Source organism: Leptonotus elevatus, chromosome 2, assembly GCF_054856555.1.
Source record: "Leptonotus elevatus isolate MCC_2025b chromosome 2, RoL_Lele_1.0, whole genome shotgun sequence".
NCBI lineage: Eukaryota > Metazoa > Chordata > Actinopteri > Syngnathiformes > Syngnathidae > Leptonotus > Leptonotus elevatus.
Genome location: NC_141240.1, coordinates 13,292,702 through 13,314,977, shown reverse-complemented (window position 1 = coordinate 13,314,977; position 22,276 = coordinate 13,292,702). Strand labels below are relative to the sequence as shown.

At 39.2% G+C, this 22,276-nt stretch overlaps 1 protein-coding gene across 2 annotated transcripts in view; it reads right to left on the bottom strand.

Annotated features, from left to right (window-relative positions):
* Nucleotides 1-22,276, bottom strand: part of LOC147178498 (plexin-A1-like) — a 221,003-nt gene that overhangs the window by 180,521 nt on the left and 18,206 nt on the right. For both annotated transcript variants that reach the window (XM_086067345.1, XM_086067346.1), the window contains exon 2: nt 7,980-9,295. In XM_086067345.1, the coding sequence (XP_085923471.1) occupies nt 7,980-9,134 (1,155 nt within the window). In that variant the 5' untranslated portion in view covers nt 9,135-9,295. The remainder of the gene's footprint in view (nt 1-7,979; nt 9,296-22,276) is intronic.

Genomic DNA, 22,276 nt, shown 5'->3' with positions numbered 1-22,276 from the left:
CGTAATCCTGGCCAACAGTGATTAATATTAATAGCAAGAGGAGAAGAGAAGGAAACTAATCCGGAGCAAATGAGAAAGTGGACTATAATAGTTTCCTTATTTTTCTCTCTGACATCCACATGGCCTTTTTTGAAGACGAACAAAAGAGAGATAGAGAACCCTTAGCAAATACTCACATGCACGAGGGATACTATCGCCGTTTCTGAATAAGTCTCATTTGACATTCTGAGTGGGTAACGTTGCAGCCGCGTCTGCCCGCTTAAAGAGCTGTAGAGCTGGATGGCAGCCCACAGCCGGCGAAGGTCACCCAGCACTTTAACTCCCAGCTGAGAAACACTGGCCTCTTTGCAATAACGAGGCAACACACGAGGAGGCAAAAGGGACAGACCTGCCATTTGACTTCACAGAGCCGCTAAAGTCAATTGCCCACAATGTCAGACAATCAACAATTCGACTAACATTGTTTAGGAAAAATCTGACCAAACATGACGCAGTCACTATACGCCCAGGTCGGAGGATTTTGGAAGAAGAACAATGCATTGCAATCAGTAGAAGATTTGTAATAGGTGTGGGTTGTAAAAAATATTTCTGAATTTTCTTTCTGTATCAAATTTGGGAAAAAAATGTAGGGGTGCATGCTTATATGTGTTGTTGCAACATGACATTTTTAGAGTAATTTACAGTAATCAACATAAATGAGTACACCCACTTTTAAAAGTAAGTTTCTTGTTAAGAACAAGGACACATATTAGAATTTTGATGATGATTTCGACTTATCTTGTGGTTACGTTCTTGTAAATTATTATATTAAATTTATAAAAATGCTTTGTTATACTGACATTAATATGTACTATTGACAAAGTCCATTTCAATCAGTTCAGCACTTCCCGTCGGTTGACGCGGCTGTGTTAGCATATGGGCCACATACAGTCTTGGTACAATCTAATATGTTTTGAAAAAAGTACAATTGGTAAACCTTTCAAATTGATTCGGTGGTAAATGGTCAACAGTGAACGTGGATTTGCAGTACGCGTCCAGGCACTAATTGTTACACTGATATTACTAATATGGAAGAGTATAACAGACAAATGATTAATAAAGTAGTAATAATAATAATAATAATAATAAAGTACAGTATCTATTGATTAAGAAGAATTCTGTGACATCATATAAAGAAAAAAAATAATAATCAAATGTTGTCGTCAGCCTACTTTAAGAGAGGCAAGACCTAAATCCTAAATGGTAACACTAATTAATTCCAGAGGTCACAAACATGTAATGGAATGGATGCAATTAATTCAATGGAAATCTCCTGAGTGTAATCAAAGTGTTACAACTCCCTCGAGGACATGTCTGGGGAAAATAATCATCACCATCTTGTGGTAAAGCAAAGCAAGTGATGTTTTATGAATAACTTTTCAAAAACATGTTCAGTGAACAGTCAGCAAGGAGTTCCAAGAGCAGGCCGCCCTTCAAAATGGAGACAACGCGACACTGAGACGTTTCAATCTCAGAAGCATAATATGAATGCATCACAAGCATCATTACTTCTCACAGCGTTGTGATGTGGATGCCTTTATTTGTCCTTGAAAATTAAGACACAGCTTTATAGCTTTTTGAAATAGCTTAAAAAATTATAATAACAATAAATTCACTGAGACTTAGTGTTAGGGCAACAGTGTGTTGTTTTTGCAGCCTGGCTCCCCCTACAGTTGTGAAATACACTTTTAGGGTCATTGTTTTTGACTGTGTCTTGGGTTGGGTCATTGGGTCAATTATGTGACAGTTTTTGGGTTGGGGTCATGATATAATGTTGATGTTGTCAGTTGCTATGCAGTTGCTATGTCTCATGAGAATATTTGTAGTTGCTTTACAGTAAGGTTGGGCGGTAAAACGGTAATACGGTATCCCGGGGTGTCCAAAAATGGCAACGGTGTCACTGTCAATACCGTCATTAAAAAAAAAAAAATATATATATATATATATATATATATATATATATATATATATATATATATATATATATAATGACCTATTATGACATTAAACAAAATTCTTTCATAACACGACATTTGTATTTTTTTTCAAATTTGTGTAGATGTCCAATGTGCGCCCACAGCGTGTTTCATTAAAAAAGTTCAGTAAACCGAGAAACAGTTTGTAAGTGTGGAGGACTGTAGAAGTTTGTGCGCGTCTGCGGGGAACAATGTATTCTACGAAATGCTATCTGAGCTTGGCTCAGCGGCGTAAAAGAAGCGCATGCACGTCAGCTACACGCTTTAGCTAAAGACGTGCTGTCATGGAGTGACAGACATTCAAATGTACTTCGTCACACAAAAGATTATTACAAATGCAACCGGAGCACAAAGTGAACAGATCTGTGACCATTAACTTCTCGACAGATTGGCTGTTGTCAGCGCAAGATAAGTCTTAAAAAAAAAAGTCTAAAATTACCAACGGTATGACCATGTACCCCGGTGAAATGTGGAGACGGTAAAACTTAAAAATGTAAATACCGCCCAACCCTACTATACAGTTGCTCTATCCCTTATGATGATGACGTATTAGGTAGTCTGATTTTGTCTAGTCACTCTTATTGCATTGTTGCTATGTGGTTATTATGTCCCTTGTGATGATACAGTTGCTAAGCAGTTACTATGGTCTTGAATTAGTCACACTTTGTTTAGTCACTCTTATTTTATCATATAGGTCTTTATTCTGTCATATAGAATTTTGCCCTAGTGAGACTTACTGACGCTTTTGTTAGTACGTCAACGTTCCTGAGCCCAGGTTTTTTCAGCACGTCAAAATATCCTATCTCTAATCTTCCATGCAAGCTGTTCTATCATGTGTTCAAGGTTGCTTCCATCCAGCCAGCCGTGCTCTCTAATTTAAGGTTTTCTGCATCAAGCCCGCTCAAGGCTCTTAGTCAAGGTTTTCTTCTCGGCCATCTGAATCCAGCTTGCTGTGTGTTGGTACTCTGTATTTTTTGTATATAGGCTAAAGACTCTGTGTTTCCCAACTCTTCCGTAACTTGCTTGTGTTTGAGTTCTAACTCCGCACCTCCTGTCACTGTGGTAAACAAAGTGTTGAGCTTGCATTGAGATGAAGAAGTGGTCAAATGTTATTAAAGACCAAAGTCATTAACCTCTTGTTTGAACATTTGTGTGCTCTGAATGGTAAAGTAGGTTGTAGGTGGTAGACCACCTCAAGTCTCAACATTATCTACAATTACAGCTCAAATTAAATGGATTATTTCTTCTCAGAGGTTATGTGGAAATCATTATTGTTTTGTTTTTTTAATTTTGTAAATTTTCCAGAGCTAGCACTTCTGCTGATTTACACCCACAGTCTCTTAGTAGACAATCTTAATTTACTTTTCCATTACTTTTACTGTATAAAAATAGTTGGGTCTCCTGAGTGCCTGCCTACCGATTAGGTATGAAATTACAAAACCAAGTAAAACTTTTGTGAGCTATTTCCCCAAAATTTGAGTAAGCCATTCTTAATTTTTCCAGATTGTGACATCAAAAGTGCAGCAAATTTGTAGAAGTCCATAGTTTGCCTTCTTTAAGTAAAATATAAATATATATGAAAAATGTGCAACAGTTCTCGATTTATACTCTGTAACTAGAGGTGTGTGGTGCATGCAGTACCGGATTCAAATTGGGCCTACATGAGGGATTTGAGGGAGTATCATTTCAGTAATATCACTTTGCTTTTCTAGGGGTGTACTGGGGGTTGTGGAGGGAGTTCTGTCTGACTAACACGACCTTGTCTATGGAAACAGGCCCGCTTGAAAGTTTCCACCTGACACAACGACAGAGGCAACGAGCTGTCAGGCTCGCGCGCTCTTCAGGAAGCACTGAACATGCCGTTAAGATGATAAATTCATCACCGCCGCGTCCCAGAGCGAGTGCCTCTGACACGACCTTGATCGATTGCAGGCAAAACGACAGATGGCTATAAAGGACAATCATGTAACTGTAAGCTAATTTGCATAATTGCAAGCACACAAGTACGCTTCAGACTACAAGGCCAATGGGCTTGTGACAGAGATGTAAAGCTTTTATTGCCCTAAGTCAGCTATGGCACTCTACAAATGTAAATTAAATCTGAATATTCTGAACAGATCAAGCAAATGTGCCATGTTCAGCATAGTGGGGGATTTCTCAGCAATTTGAAGTAAACATTGATTTTGAATTTAAGTTGGAAAGCACTGAACAACAGACTATAAAAATATCTATTAAACACTCCATATGTACAGTATATATGATTTGAATTTGCTGTTGCATGCAGGAGCAACAATATGAAATTTGATGGCTGTGATTTTATTTTCCAGTAAAGCATTGCTACTTTACTTATGTGCCCAAAAAATAAAATGAAATAAAAAGGAATCGCAATGTTGTGACTGTGTGCATTGGCCCTGCATTTGTCATCCTTTTTTTGTCTTATAGGCCTTTATTCTGTCATATAGAATTGTGTGGTCACTTTGTATTTTTGTGTTCTGCATCCAGTTCTGCTCCCTGTTGTTACTTTGTATTTTTGTATCTAAAGACTCTCTGCTTTTGGGGTCCAAATTTCATTCCTTACGTGACCTGCAAAGCGACATAAAGCTCATAGTTAAACATTCAGTAACATTATGTTATGTATGTGACTCAACATATTCCAAAACTATAATCGCGTTGGTGCGCCCCACAGTAGAGGAGGGCAGGGAGAGCATTGGCTCATTTGCATGAGACAGAAGAGCCCCTTGAAAGACACCTGGGAACTGTTCTAATTTGTGGAAAAATGGCATAATTTCAGTCATTTCTTTTCTCTTCTCTTGTAAAGTCTTTACATGCTCACGTACCTATTTTACATTCAATCCCTCATGCTGTTCTCTACACACCATCTCAACAATAATTCAGCAGTTGTGCCCTCTTCCCCTTCGATATCCCTCTCTATCAACTTCCTTTCAGTCTCCATCAGTCTCTATCAATCCACTCCCGTCTTTCATTGCATCAGCTGTTCTCTGCATTGTGTTTTCAGATCACATTCGTGAGCTGGCTTACACACTAAGTCACTCTTTACCTCATCACTCAGTGGAAAGTCGAGACGAGGTCAGAGCGAGTTGGTGAAAAAGCGAGGGGATGCAGACACGAGGGAGAGGGGAACAAAAGAAGCAGGACTGGCGATATGAATGATGCTTAAGTTTACAATATGCAAGATAGGGGAGGTCAAAGGATGAATTGGTGAGGTCAAAAACTGGCAAGAGTTGAATGAGACTGGTGAAATGAAAGAAATCTTCGTGCAAATAATGAGGCTGGATTGGAAGACACTAAAGAGAATAGGAGGGTAGGAAGAGCAGAGGAGGAAAGATAGGATGGGGACAGAGAGGTGGAGAGTAGTTCAGAGATTTATAGCAGGCTGTTACAGAGAATCGACTGAATAACAGGAGGTGAGACCACTTGAATAATTCATGAGGATACAGGGCACTCATAATGCTCATCTATGAGGAAAGGGGAATACAAGACATTGCCAAATTCTGGATTGTGAGAAATATTCTTATTAGTGATTACAGTGACGTAAAATGATTTTCCGGAATGTCATATAGTGGGCACACAGTGCCAACTGGGAAAGGTGGCAGTGGAACATTTGTCAGGATTTTAAATAATGGAGTGGTCTGTTTTACACTACCATTATGATTTGACAAAGATGAATGTTGTTTGGGGGTCAAGATTTTGGTTAAATGCTTTTCAGTATGTGTTATCCAACAACATATAGGACATATCGAACAAGACATTTTATTATTCACCATTTCCAAACTCAACTTCGCACAAAACTTTCTGTAGAACCTAAAAAATTAACTATTCTTTTTCTGAAATCATTAAATGCCGCACAAATGCCCTGCTCCGTTTAGGGTGCCATGTTAGAGGATAGCAGACTTGACAGTGAACAGTAGCGTGATGAAAGATTCTGGTAGAGGTCTGACTGGCAACTGAAAGCTCCTTGTGGGGTTGGCCCATGAAAAAGTAGGGTGGTAATCTTCTCAAGGTAATGGTGAAATGAAATAAATCTTCTTTTTTTTTTAATGAGAGTGCTAAAATTAGGCAATTAAAAAAAAAAAATATATATATATATATATATATATATATATATATATATATATATATATATATATATATATATATATATATATATATATATATATATATATAATCTTGCTGTGGCTTCATGGCTTGCTACAAAAGAGGGAGAAAATACACCTTTAATATACTGCACTATAAATGATATAAAAAGTAGTTATTTCTAATACCTTTTAAAATGGAAACGCGAACAGCATCTGATGTACATAACAAAAGATAAGCAATATTCAAGAGAGCGTGACCATTCAGAAATAATGTTGTTGTTTTTCATGGGAATTATTAGGTATTGACTTTGTGCAGGGATGAACATTAGGTGATCAAGAAACTCTTAGACAAGAATCAGGAAGACTCCAGAAAGTCTAATGAAAATGTTTCAAAATATATCAAATGATCCTTACAACCACATTTGGTGTATATGAAATTGTAATGCATGTTTACTTCTATTCTGAAGCATATTATGGGGAATGTAAGGCATCTGGTTTTTTTTGTGGTTGAACTATTACACTGAATTGTGCTTATGATTGTTAAATTAGACCACTGGAATGGAACTGTGGTCAAATGTAACAATCAAAGCCACAAGTGTGTTTGATAGTTCAACCCAGAAGGAAAAGTACAATTTATTTTTGTTGACTTTGATTTGGCTTTCGCCCAGTTTCTGGACGAACGACGAATTACAAACAAAATAGCAATAAAGTAGTTCACATCAATCATTTTATAGAAGAAAAAAGATGACTACTATTCTTTAAAACTTGGTGAAAGAGGAAGAGATCTAGCCATTGGCAACATTTCTGCTGCTGTAATTATTCCACACAAAACCAAAACCGGAGACAGATAAATCAACATCTACTATCATGAGCCAAGTTCTGTTTTGTTTTTTTTATATGAATTTGTGTTATTGTTTAATCCAAAAAGGAAGGCATTACTTTCCATGAAATATATAAAAATGGGAATGTCCAACAACAATTTCTATACTAGTATTGCACAGTGCAACAGGGTTTTTTACATGAAACTGAGACTGAGATTAATGTGACTGACATTAATGGTAAAACCTTTCCGCCATTAACGTGATCTACAAACTGTACAACTCAATTGGGAAATTAAACCTTTTTTAAAGGACAGGTTGAAATGAACAACTGAGATAATGTGGTTGCACAAGTGCACACACCCACTTTGAACTGGAGGCGTGACTGCGTTCAGAATTTAAAAAAACGGTCACGTTCAAACTCATGTTAAGTGAGAGTCAACGCAAACCTTCAACCATTTAAAATGCCTCTGATTAACCATAAACAACGTTCAGCTAACACTGATATGACTCTTATTTGCAACTGCTCATAATTTCCTCCACCTTGACTAAGGCCCTAGTTCCATTGGAAGAAAAACAGCCCGATTCATAATGCTACCAAAACCATGGTTCACTGTAGTTATGCCGTTTTTTTTTTTTGTTTATTCACAAAGAGCTGTGTTGTGTTTGTGAAAAATGACTTCCACAATTGTGGCCAAAAGTTGAAGCTTATATTTTCTTTTGATTTGCATGAAAAAGTTGTAAAATGTCTTGGTCTAATTTTTTTAATCAAATAAACATGGCATTTGAACAGGAGTTGTAGACTTTAGACCACTTTACTTCCAAGCATTTAGAGTGGGCAAATTTTCTACGATTTATCTCCCACTTAAAATGTGCGATTACATGAAAACAGTATTTCAAACACTATGCTTAGAGCTGTGACAAGCTCATTGCTGTTGTATGAACTCGACAGAGCTGATACAGGAACTAAGAAACAGCTTGATCAAACAGACACACGTGGACACAGCTGCAAACATGATTTGCTGAATCAGTCAGGCTCACACACTTACCGAGTTGATGCAGGACAGCTCCTTGTTGAGCAACCAGGGCAGGGAGAGTATCCCCACTCCACTGTAGCACGACTGAATCCTTATTTTAATCTTTTCCTTTATCTGTCTCATTGTGAACAGACACAAAGCCGTCTCCTTGGGTGGCTTGGCTCTGTTCTTTTGGCCCTGGGCAAATACAGCAAAAAGAACCTCCTCGTGCTCTTGAATACCAAGCGACTGAGCTAAACGGGACCCCGGTCGAGCCAAATAAGCATCCTGGATCAAGCGGTACTCCACTCCATCCTTGGTGCAGCCGATTGGGAACTCAATGTAGGAGTAGAATTTGGGATCGTCCACGCAAAGACGCACAATCTTTGAGGTGAAAAACTGCTCGCTCCCAGCATCAGGCGAAGTGAGTTTGGTGTCAAGCTGTAAAGTGAGATAATAGACAAACTGCTCACTGTTGAAGCCGTAAATGTAGTAGATGTCAAATGCGGGGAATTTGGAGAGCGTGTCTGATGGAATCTTCAGCTGTGAGGATACAAACTCATCCTGGTAGACAAAGCTGAACATGTCCGCACTCTCCTCGTTGGACATTAATTTGCGGCTGGACAGTGTTGGAAAGTACTCCGATTTCCCATCAATGGGAGTGCCAACAAAAAGTTTCCCACCCCCGCCAAAAGCATCTGGGGAGATCACCACCCCCGACATGGTGCTTGCCTCAGCAACACTGGATAGATAATGCTCCTTACGGTGGTGGGGCTCGCCCAGTTTGAACAAATCATCCAGACGAAGGAACTGGCAAATTCCCTGGGAAGTACTCCCACAGGCAATTAAGCGGTTGTGGGCATCATCAAGCAGCAGAAGTTTATTGATATTGGGAGTCTGCACCAAGTCATGAGGGCACGACTGGACGCCTGGCGGAGGGTAACAGCGAGGATTGTCCGTCACAGGACCAGTCACGTGGCTTCGGAGCTTGGTGAGGTTGCTCGACAGCTTGTAGATCCAGTTGACGGCGCCCAGGTAAATCTCGCCAGATTTATTATGAACCACCAAATGTGTAAGCCCCCCTTCTGGTGGGGAGAAAGACTGGAGATTGGATATGGCCGAAGAGGAGGAGGTCATGGACAGGGGGAGGAGCAGGAGGAAAACGGGGAAGATGAGAGGTGAGGGCATGACTGTAATAGGAAAGGAGGCCTTCGAGTGTTGTCGTGCCTCTTTCAGGTATTGAATCCACTTCCAGAGGTTTATAGATTTGGAGGTGGCCTGCTCTTCTTCTTCTTTTAGCTCTTGCTTTTACTTCATGGCCTGTTCTTCTACTTTGACTGCCTCCAGTTCTGAAAAACACAAAATTAAAACAAGCACATCTTTTGTTAAAGAATATCACGAAATGCACTTCTCACATAATTCACCAAAACAATCCATACCATACATATAACATGCCATAGTATTCTCTTCATTTTTCTTCCATTTGAGTACCAATCAATTTATGGTGCAGTTATATAAGGTTATTGGTCGGACGTCACTAGAGACATTGGTAGATTGACAGAGTAGTTATGTCTCAATATGAATGATTATTCCATTCAACCATTATTTTTTCTGTGCTGGGAATGCAGATGTAATCTTCAAAACCGCAAAATCAGTATCACAAACTATCAAATCAACTCAAACTGTATTAATGTACTGTATTAAATATACAGCATCTCCTCCTTTGTGCCCTTATAGAAAGTCCTCTATAACGTCCATCAAGCACCAAAAAAGACCATTGAATCATCATCCAATCCTCACACCATTGCATCAATGAATTTAGTCTAGACAAATAACAAAGGCTAAATACATTAGTACAGACTCGTCCCAGCCAGATCAGCATATCTTTCAACTGCTGCCTGTAAAGAGCTCCCTCCAACAGAGCAACCTGCTTCAAGATCAGCTATTCCCACACTGCAATAGGACAATAAACTTGGGAAGCTTCCAGTTTATTTCTCCTGAAATCTGCATATTTACAGGGTGTTTAACTGTTTGCAACTGTTGATAAATTGTGTATTGTGTGTTTGGGTGTGTGTATAAAAAAATGAACTAATGTGTGCAGAGGCATACGGATAAGGAATTGCACCAGTTCTGTATAAACAATCTCTAAATCAGAAATGGGAAGAAAAAAACAACTTTTTTTCTCGGTTATGCCAGGGCGGTGACGAAATAAAGTAATCTCTGTCTATGTTAAATTCAGTGCTAACATTATCAGGTTGTTATGATGTCTATTTAAGTAATGCTACTAAATCAGGTTTTACCATTCCGAGCTGTACCATGGTGAGCTGAATTGGTTCGTGGAGTTGGTTGGAAATGTGGCTGAAAATAATCTCAAACCTGCTACCCAAAGTTAATTTCATAAAGTGCACAAGGCAAACGCTTCTCAAGTCTGACATCTCTTTCCTCACTTGCTGCTTCTTATTCTCTAATTCAACACATTCCTCTCTCTCTCTCTTCCCTTCAGACACTTCACTCTGTCAATAGTTTCTTTCATCCCGGGCCCAGTCATGATTACGCTGGTCCAGATCGCCACGCTGTTGCCAACCCTATCAGGACAATACAGACCCTGTTTAGTGTCCCTGACAAAATGTGAGCAGACTACACATACTTACAGTATGTGGTCGGGAGCATCTTTTCACAATCACGCACTGATCCCGCTGACTTCACGCTCCTCTGACACGAACCAACTCAATCATATGCACATGGGACATTACAACACAGCCCACACAAGCGCGCTCACACACACGCACACACTCACTCATTCGTGATAAATGCCCACACTTCCCTGCACATTCACAAAAACTAAAAACAAGGGAATAGCTAGTTTGGAAAATTATTCAAAAGGACAGCTATTTTCATCATCTTGCACTTGACAAATTCTATAAATAAGTGAAAAAGGAACACGTGCAGAAGAAGCTGATTTGAGGTATCGTTTGACAAAACTGGGACAAGAAGATGAGAGAAAAGTGAAATGTCTATGAAGTGGAACAAAACAAGATTTTAATTTAAAAGTTGTTCTTTAATGATTAAATTAGACCAAATGGAAAAGTTTACAGACTTAGCTTCTTGAAGACTCCTGCAGAGAAAATGGGACAAGATATCTAGATATAGGACAACAATCTATCTATTAATTTTTAAAAAAGCAACATACCAAATATAGCTAATATAAAGAATTAATTTGCTTTTAACATTAATAGAGTTTAAAACAGTCCAGCATTATTTAAGTATTAGCGTTACAATTATTTGAGTGGTACACTGGCTTGTAATTCAGAACAATAGAATAACGGCGCTAGCCATGGTGACCTCTGGTCACCTATTTTATAAAAGAGACTAGTGGACCCCATCGTGTTGTATTGGCCCTATTTGTTGGAATGTTGCTATTCTAACAACAATTTGTTTTGCAATGAAATTCTCACGGGGGTTGTGAGTCTGACTCCAAAATAAAGGGAGAAAAAAAAATACTTCAAGTTATACGACTCCTTAAAATCATTATCAATCAAATTTTGAGTGATGTATCTGATTTTGAACTTTGAAATATCCGTTCTGTGCATTTGAGGACATGCTGCAGCTCACCTGACAGATGAAATAAAGCTGTGGAACACTTGAAGTCTGTTAAATGCTGATTAATCGCTGCCGACGAGTCTCTGACCTTAGCCAAACACTTAGACTAATTTACATAAAGCACTCCTTGAGCATGAAGCTCACATCTCTTGCAACCTCCATGTAACCTAATTTACTATACAAGCGCACACATACAATATATGTATAAATATAGTCCATTGATAGACATTGATCATCACAAACAACGCAACTTTAACAGCATTTCAAGTAAAAACTTGCACTGTAAAAGCATGGGAACAAGAGTTGGAACTGAGGTATGTGGTTGAATGGCTATGGATTGGTATTTTTTCACTTAAATGTGGAATTCCTAAACGGATTGAACTATATTTGCCTTTTAGCAACTGCTCTGCTTTGGGTCATTCAGAATGTGAATCACGTGAAGATACCCTTAAGCTTGAAACGCATGATCAGCCGCATGAGAAATAGTTGACCGAACTGGGACTCAATGCTTGCGCGATGCTTCTGTTTTCAAACCGCCTTTGTTCATTTTATGCATCATGGGGTACTTGCACAAGCTTCTCACATTAATGCAGTAAAAAAAAAAAAAAAAGGCATCTTCATTCAATATGAGTCTGATCTATTCTATTTTACACCACGCACAGTCCCAGCACAGGTCATATGAGGATAACAAAGAGGATACAAGAGCAGGCACAGGAAGCTTACAGACACTTGAACGTGAGGAGATTTTTATTCGGGAACCATTTTTGAAAAGGCATTTTGACGAGCTGCTAATACGGCTGGATGGAGTCGACTCACAGCCTCCACTTCTGGCTCTCTGGATGAGAGGGGGAATGGATGGAGAATTTGTTGAATAGATCCACAGTCACACAAGCTGCCAGCAAAAACAAGTAACATCATTTGAACATTTGTCCAACATGATTAAATATACTACTGATCCATCCATCCATTTCCTATGCCGTTTCTACTGTTCAGGGTCACGTGGGATCTGAAGCCTTACCTAGCTGACTGTGGGGCGACTACACATTCGACTGGTTGCCAGTCAATCACAAGGAACACAGAGACAGACAACCATTAGCACTCACATTCACACCACCAGTGAGTGGGAACTGAATTATGCTGCCAGAATGGAAGTCAGATGACTGGACCACGACATCGCCAGTGACCAGAGATACCGATCTCTCAAGATGCTATTTTTATGCCATAGCAAAGTCAAAAACATGCTTTACACACTGAACCGATGTAAAACAATGCAACAGTTATAAAGTCACACAATATAATGTAGGGCCTCAGCTCACAATGTACACTTTACCGTGATATTTTATGTTGTTTTGTTTATACTCTATACATAAAGATGTTTTGATGAACAAGTCTGTTCTCATGAGAATGTAAGCATTGCGCAAAATAATGCACTTGTCAGTAGCCATCCATTTTCTTGGCTGTTCATGCCATTCAGAGTCATAAAGGAAGCTGAATCTAGTCCCAGCTCACTTAAGTCGAAACGCACACTAAACTCTGGACTTGTTGGCAGTCAGTCACAAGAGCATTGGGGTCCTGACCAGGATTCAACCCTGTACCAGCTACATTCAATGTAAAAGTTGACAGCTGACATCAAAATCAGCTATGTAACTGATTACACAAATGATAGCCTTGTCGGGCAGAATTCTTGCATCTTCAAAACCACTACTTTACAGATTCAATAAATTGAGTTAATGTTGGTAATTCAATGTCATCAAATTGATAATCCATCGCAAGTCTAGCACTAAGTCTAACTGTGCTTTTGGTATTTACGTGCAAGTGTGCAGTTAGAAATCTGTATTTGCACCGTTGTGGGAGTGAACATAGCCGACTTGCTTCCTGGCCAATAGAAGCGTCTTCTCTCTTCCTATTTAAATCCAGCAAAGGAAACGTGCATAGTCTATAAAGCGGAAGCATAAGAGATTGACGCGTGTACAGTGTGTTTGGAAGGAAGAGCAAGAAGAGCTCCACTTGAGGATAATTGATGGCCACTGTTTGGTTGGCATTTGGAGGTTGCCTTCCCTAATTGTGTATCCTGTAGCTGTGCATGGCCAGGCATGTTGCTTTTAAAAATATATTTAAAATAATTATTATTTCAATGAATGGGTTTCAACAATGATTGAGAGGGTTTGACGAATGTTTTCATATTTATGAATGAAACCACACACTGTCTGCCTGGACCTCGACCAAATCCACTTAAACTACATTACACCACCTGTGCCACAATTTAGACCTGCTTTTAGTTGGTCTAACGATTAGTGTACGTTCATTTACAAAATTGTTAGATGTGGCGGGACTGTATGAAAATCGAGATGGGTCAATTACATCCAAGTGCATGTGTGCTGTCTATGGAAATAGAGTCGTATGTGTGTGGCTATATGGACCACAAAAGATTGCTTTAAGCAGTAAGCATAGTGGAAAAAGGCAGCAAATAAATCTAAATTGTCTTCATCAGACATAATGTTATGTATCTACTTTGCAATTTTCCTTTCTTTGTTCCAGCAGCAATGATTACGGCTGTTTGGTGATCTTCCTAAATGAAAAAATCTCTGAGACTGATGAAATTATGTTGTCTCAAAACTGATGAAATTATGTTCTCTCATAATTTCATCATTTAGGAAGAAAGCTTAATAGACTGCCATGGCACCTCGGGGGAATGCAGATCTTTTCCTTGTACAAAAAACAAAAAAATCATAATTTGGATCAGTGCAGGGATTCAACAGCTAGACTTGTCCTAAAAGTGAATCATTCATCCTTGTGTCATACCAAAGATGTGCATCCAATTTCATCAATATACAGTATGTTTACAATGTATTAATAGACCACCATGCTACAAATATAATCCACACACAGCATCAGGACTACGACCCAATTGAGGTCATCCAATTTGTCCTGTGGTTTTAGTGAAGCTACACAGCAATTTTGCCTCAAAAAGTCCCCCCCCCCCCCCCCCCCCCCGAAAAAAAACGCCTCCATTGTCCGTCTGATGTAATATATGGAATGTGCTGTGGACTGTCTGATTTAACGTGGGCTGCTGCAACACAGTGGTGCGTTTACGGTCACATTCCAGCAAGTGACACACTGACCCTATGGACAGCTGCAGGAGCAAATGCACCAATGGTTTAACATCATGACCCACAAACACAAAGATTTGAACTTTTTAAACTTACTGTAAACACACCCACACGTTTGTTGTGTCACTCAGTGTGTTGGCAAAAAAAGAAAAGAAAGTGATGACAGAGCTGGTTCAAGGAGAGCGGGGCTGTCAAACTTCTTTTCATCATGGTCAAAATCGTGGTTATGGTAGCCCTCAGGGGGCCAGTTATAAGAGTAAAAATGTGTAAAATTTGCCATAAGCAGTTCTGCATTGTGTTTGTTTATGTACTAGGAGTGTGGCTAAAGCATGTAAAATGTGCACTTGTTGTCCCATAGTCATGTGTGGGGTCTGCCAAAGACAAAACAAAACAAAACGTTTAAATTTGAAAAATCCTTATATGTGCACTGGGCCTATTGTTACTCATTTTCCGCAGGTTGGGAAGAATATGTAGCCTGGCAAGCCACTTTCTTTTTCAAGAAAGTGGGTCTGGACAGGCGTCCATAGACCGCGATTCGGAACCGGCCGAAAGCAGGACGGCCAATCAAATTTGTCTATTTGTGTGACGTCTTCGATAACGTTGTTCAAATGTCAAAACAGAGTGACCAATGACATTATAAATCTTCAGTTTTTTCCCGCAACAACGGCATAAATCATTCACTACTGTCTCTTCGGCAAGTAGCCATGTTGGATTTTTACTCCGTCCCCGAAAAAAACAAAAAAGTCTTCAACGAGTCGCTTTTCTGACGCCACATCCGCTCTTTGCTCATTGGTTCATTCCGTTGTCTGTTAGCTCAGGTTTGCCCCGCCTCAGAAATGTGACTGATAGGACAGTTGACCAGACTCAATCCATGGTTTTTCCTGTGTACAAAATTCAGAAGTGGCCACCGCCACCTTATTTCGGCAGCAACGTATTTTACCTGTAGTTGCAGTGTTGTGCCATTATGGAGGCGCTATATCAACAGCAGTTCATCTGAAAAACCTGGAGCAACAACCGAAAAAGATACATCTTTCTTTCTTTTTTTTATGTAGATCATGAAGCAACTGCTGCACACGCCCATTTCCTGGTGAGGTGGCGCGTTCCAGCCATTGCCAAAGTCATAAAAACACAGTACTGTATATACAATAAACATTATAGTGTTTTACAACAGCGCTGAACTATATTTACAATTTAATATGTACTAGTGGATGAATTTTTAATTATTGTAGTTAAATAATGGCAAAAAATAATGGCAACTTTGTATTCATATAATTTCTCAATTCTAGTCCCTGATCGTGAAATGGCTGCAGGAGAGCGGCTGATAATGGTATAGGTCACCGCCGCAAGTACCGATACCTTAAAATAAGACTGGCATTGGCACCGATACCGATACCAGTCAGGGTGATACCACCTCTGGATTTCCAAGCTAAAGAATATGGGCCTTTGAGTACGGTTATAAACCAGTATACGTATTTGTTCCAACAGCGTTTGTGTGTGAATATTTGTTATTTGAAGGAATATCCCTCCCGGAGGCCAATGCCGATTTCCTCTTAGCATGTCAATAGGATTTTACATTGACTTTAGCATTAGCACTGGCAAAAAAAAATGTTTAAACAACGTATGTTTTGCCATTAAATATACAGTGTGTGTGTTTTTTTTTTTTTGTGTGTGAATTTAGTTTTTCTGTAAATTCCAACAGGGCTATTATCAAGCAGTTTAAGCACACTCTTGGAGGGCACAATCACATGTCACATGTCATGTCACAAACTTGCTGTGCAAGTAACATGTTGCATTAATTTCACAACGTTGGGAACTTGCACGGGTACCCCGCCGTTGGGCACACTAATCGTTTGTAAGATCGAGAATCACAATTAAATTTCGATTAATTGCCCAGCCATAGTTTTGACACTTGCACTTTAGAGGCTTTATATACTGTAGTTAGACGACATGCCTGCGCTGACTAAATAGTCATAACCCTCCCAGACCCATAAAAATGTTCACTTACACCCACGACGACAGGTGCACTCATCGTTAATTCACAGAGAGCTGCGTAGTTGAGCCCTAATCATTTGTAATCTGGCCGAGTCTCCTCAACAATATGCTCATTCCGTCTCCAAGACCTCCACCAGCACAGGGATTTAAAGATTTAACAGATACAGTTGAATCCTGACAGATATAGTATGCTTATGTTCACACGTTGTGAAAGCTGGCTCACACGGACTACAATTACCAGTATATGTGCAAGAGCTGTTTACAAGTGCGGTAGACCTTTAGCATTTTTTAGGGATTTTGGGGGGTATTTTGTCATCTTTAAACATACTATCGTCAGTTTAAGGACACTTCGAAGCTATCTACTCTATAAGTCAGGGGTCACAAAGCTTTCTTTGTCAGGTTCTTTGGAACTTTATATTATTTCCCACTCACTTTAGCAAAAATTGTGGCCAGGGAATGAATCATTCTGGAATAAACTGCAAAAGCAGCGCTAAAACAACAAATCTAATGACTGCATCAGACTTTAAATTCATGAGTTATGAGTGGTATCGAGTGGCTGACAGTGTTAGTTGCGTCCTAAATCTAAATGTCAATAGCAACTTTTGTCCACGGCAGTGATTCTGCTCTTTTGTTGTAACAATGATTTATATCCACCAACTGGTACTTGAGAATACTTCCCATCTACTTGTTCTTATAAAATATGTTTTTCTAAAAAAACAAAAACAAATGGGCTTGATATTTGGGCTTGCACTCTTCTTTCGAGCAGACTTAAAATCCTGAAATCTTACTACTGTCCATGCGCATTAACACATGTAAAACTGAGACTACCATATATTTAATTATGTGCTGACAAATCATAACAACAGGAATAGCTCCCACGAGGAGTGCGGAAAAGAGTTAGTGTGCGTCTGTGTGTGCATAACCATCCTCATGAGAGTCTGTGTGCGTGTACGCGTGTGTGCATGTGATGGAGTTTCCAAAGCAGGGACCCTGAAGCTAAAGCCATTTAGTGAGGCTTTAAGTGCTTGAATAGGCCAAAACCACACTTCTTTATCAGGGAATTTGGCATAGATAATCGAAGCTGGCTCCCAACCACGGAACAGCAATTTTGCAGTTTAAGAAAATGAGAGAGAGTGAACAATGAAGGATGGAGCAGGGGGGGAGATGGCATTGAGGGTTTTGGGGGGGGGGGGTGATCAAGTGGGGTGGAAAATAAATGGCACTGTCTATTACTCCAAGTCGGCATTAAGAAAACCTCTGCTTTGGGATTGTATGCTTGTAAATGTGAGGAAAAAAAGAGAGAGCACCCAATGGCAAAAGTGCAGAATAAAATGGTGTGAAAATCAAGTGCCTCCTATGTGCAGCCTTTAGGGATGTAGCCCATCCATCTTTATAGTGGAGTTGCATTAGAAGCCTGTTTTATTGTGGCGGCAGCGCTGGCTGTAAAGTGAGCTGTCAGTACAAATGTTCAGCCACCATTAGGAGGGCGAAGACGTAAACACACTAATTTGACAACGGCTGGTCTGCGAGACATTGGAGCCGAGCCGCTTTTAACGACCAATATCTTTCTCATTTTACGATATCAGATTAAATCACGTGAGCGGGATGAAGACAAGCTATATTGTGATATAAATAGCAATAAAAATCTTGCAGATATAAAATGGATGATGTACTGATATGTACAAGAAGAAACAAGTAGCAAAGCTATTTAGTGATCACCTCTGCTGGAGACTTATTGGTGCTTCTGTAATAAAGCTATTAAAGAAAAAAAATGAAAATGACATACTTGACCCTATTTTGACCTTAAACATCTTGAAAAACAGTTCCTCTTTAGAAATAACCCAAACTTGCCAAAAGTTAAATAACACAGCCAGGTAACGTGTATTAGTTTGAATGCATTTAGTTTTTGTTCAAAAGAAGAAAGATGCAAACGAGGGATGCACGATAATATTCGTGGTAGATAATTATCATCAATTATTGACCAAATTGACATCATACAGATAAACCAGATGATAAAAGAAATCCGCCAATAATAATAGACTTGCCACGTTGGTTCATCTGTTGTGGTTGTGGCTCAAGTTGTGCCCCGCTCCTCAACCCCTCCCCTCTCCTATGGTAGCGTCGCATATTTGTGACATCATAATGCTCGCGACCTCGCGTTCACAGAAGATGCATCATGGCAACATGGCAGTCGCCAGTGTGGGCTTTCTTTACTGTGTCTCCCCAAAATGTTATCCTCACAGTTTTTTGTTGCATTTGAAAACATTTTTTTGTTTTTGTTTTGGAAAATTCAAATTGAGTTAGTGGTTGTCTTTGAAGCAGCGATATCAATACAATTCAGCTTCATGGTGCTTTACACAATGTTTTAATGTATTTGCACATGTTAGACTTATAGTAGGACTCGAAAGTATATTTGTATTCAAGTTAATTTTGCAAATAATTATCGGCTTACTTATCGGTTATCGACATCATCGGCACTTTCTAAATTGTTAGTTTAGCGGTATTGGTTGAAAATAGCATTATTGTGCATCCCTAATGCATACAGTATTGAAGTAACCTTTAGACCATTTGTTTCAGTTGACCTTGCAATTGACCATGTGAATCAAGTGACCTAAACAAAATTTCTCATAAAATAATACCTCACATTTCCTAAAGCATATAAACGTTTCAGAAATGTCTTTTATCCATATTATCCCCCATTGGATATTCATTGAATTAATTTTTTTAGAGAACATTTGAGAAATTACATTTCATTAAATTTTGTGTTAAAGTAAATGTGATCCACAAGCTTATTTTCAAGGTCAAATTGTAGGTTCGAAGGTCAAGTTTCGAAAATATGCACCAATCTTCTAAATTCTGTAGGCCGTAGCTCCAAAACCCCTACTCCAATTGACCAAAGATTTGAGCCTTGGTGTTGTCCCATCATAATCAGCAAGTATTGCCTACACCAAGTTTAATGTAAATCAAATTCTACTTGGGTTAAAATTTGCGGATTTCTTGATTCCTCGATCATTTCTTGATTTGAGATACCTAGGTGTTAATTTTTGTATGTGAGAGGTTATTTGTGTGTATATGCCTGGTGACCAACCTAGGGTGTACACCACAACGACAGTCTCACATGCGACCCAAACGAAAACAAGCACTACAAAAAATGGATGGACTGATGTTTTCCTGGCTGCAGGATGGTTTTGATCCTGAATTGTCAGCCACATAACTACATCCACAAAGAACTCTATTGACGCAGGAAATTTAACTTCCTCCCGCACCTACTCAGTAGCTGACCGCAAAGTCTGACCGGAAAAGTTCATTTGCCTGCGCGGAAACAATAAATAGCGGATCACAGTATTGATACGTAACAATAAAATAATAGGAGTTACTGTCAGCATCCCTCACCACGAGTAGCCTGCATTAATCCAAAACAACAAGCGCAGGTTGACACCGATTATAACCGTATCAAGTCAACAGCTTTACAAACCTGGATGTTATTTCAGTTGAGTACCAATGGGGAACGAGTGTCTCAGCGCTTGCATGCCTCCAACGTGGCAGACTGCAGGTTCGATATTTATGTACCTTTGCGCTGCTTTATGTTGCTATTTATTTCTAATCTGTCTTCAAAGCCTGTATGTCAACTGCATTCATCTGATTATAAAATCAAATGACGTCAACGCACACTCTGCGCAGGAGATAATGTAACTGCTCTTTCAGCTGCTTTAACACAGCTGCCAAACCATATTACATTTGATTAAACAGTGTTGCTCCCATCCGGCCCTCGCACACCTACACATGCTCACAAATACGTACATATATGCATACCTTAAGGCAATACACTCACAATCACAAAATCGGTCAAATCGGGCTTCATGTGCATCAGTGTTAGTGCATGTATGCGTGTGTGTGTGCGTGCGTGTGTACGGGCACGCAATGTCTCTGGGTTTGGATGCATGTGTCATCTATTCGTATGTCATAGCTACGCTGATGTGACCTTTAAACACAGATATTTTCTTCCCAGTCTGCAAGCAACACTGCTAACACAATTACACTGGGCTAATGAACAGAGGACCCTGACACACACACACACACACACACACACACCCACACACACTTGCGTATACGCGCGCACACACTTTCCTTCATGCATATATCAATCTCCTTGCAAAGGCTACATTTGCATCTTTAATATAAATGAAAGTGCTTATTAAAGTTCATGCCGATGTTAAGATCGGATTGACTAAATCCAAAGTGTTTAACCTAACACACCGCCTTCGCGTCCTCTCTGCTCTTAAATCCAACCACTTTTGCTTTTTCCTGGATCTGTGCACAAGGATGCCTACTAAATGGTTTTAATATTGTCTTAATCTAATGACGCTCCATTGAGGAAATCCTCTAACTTATTTTGATATCAAATGGTCTGCTTACAGTCATATGTAAATGGCTACAAATAATGGTAAGTTTTCTCTCAGGTCCAGATAAAATAAAATATCAAAAAATCCATTTGGAAAAAAAATTCTTTTTTTCAGTTTTGTACTGTAAACTGTATGAAACTCAATACTGGAATATGGCATTTATTTAATAAATATGTAGGCTCATATTTTTTTGTGGTGAAAATAAATTAAATTTGAAATGACTTGGCAATGCATTTAAAGAACATGTCCTCGATCGTAAATCAAGTCTGCTGCAATGTTACGGATGCGTCTGTTTCTCACCATGCGTCATACTTGCAATATAATTGCTGCATAACACTAAATGAACAACATGCCTCGGTCCTATGCCCGTTATTTCGCAATGTGAAAACAAGGCTGGACTCAAAGGAAGATGGCGGATTGTTCCGGCACGAACATTTGCAATTGGATGATGCAGCTTGCTGACTCTGGTTCTGATTAACAAGTGTTAGCACTGACAAAGCCTTGAGGGAGAGAAGGTCGAACCCGCTCCTTGTGTGTGCAGGCGCCCTGCAGTTGAACCTGACCTCTGGCCTCCTTATAAACCAGCAAAAATGCTATTAATTACAAAAAGATAATTTCCCCACAAAGAATGACAAACTGGAACAAAAGTGTCACCGCAGTGTAATCAGCAAATTATTAGAAACAAATATACATCACATGAATTTATATTTGACCAAAAGTAATCCAAGCACCCATAGAAATGGTTAACTCATTTATTGCATATTCATTTCTTGAGGTGACACTTTGGTACGAAGGAGTAAATACGAATAAATTAGGCAATTAGTGGCCGGAAATACACAGCTCACAGAAGACTTTCTTGGTTTCCTTCATACTTGATTTTTGACTAAGTAGTTCATACACGCAATTAAAAAGTCAGTTTATCATAATATGACCCCATCAAGGGTGCAGAATTCCAATAATTCTAAAATTACTATACTGTTTTGGAGGCACGGAGTGGAAGAAACGGTCAAACTTTCCTGCTTTGTTACTTTTTTGGTTTAAAACTTTAACTGTTTATATTTTGTACACATTGATAATTTTCCTAAAGCCCACTATTGTCAAACAGTAATAATGGATTTTCTTGCTACAAAGAAATTTTAAATATGTTCAAAATGTCTTTTTCGACAGGAAAACCCATAAAAAATTTGATGAACGTTAAGTAAACTTTTAGCGAACGTTGCAACCT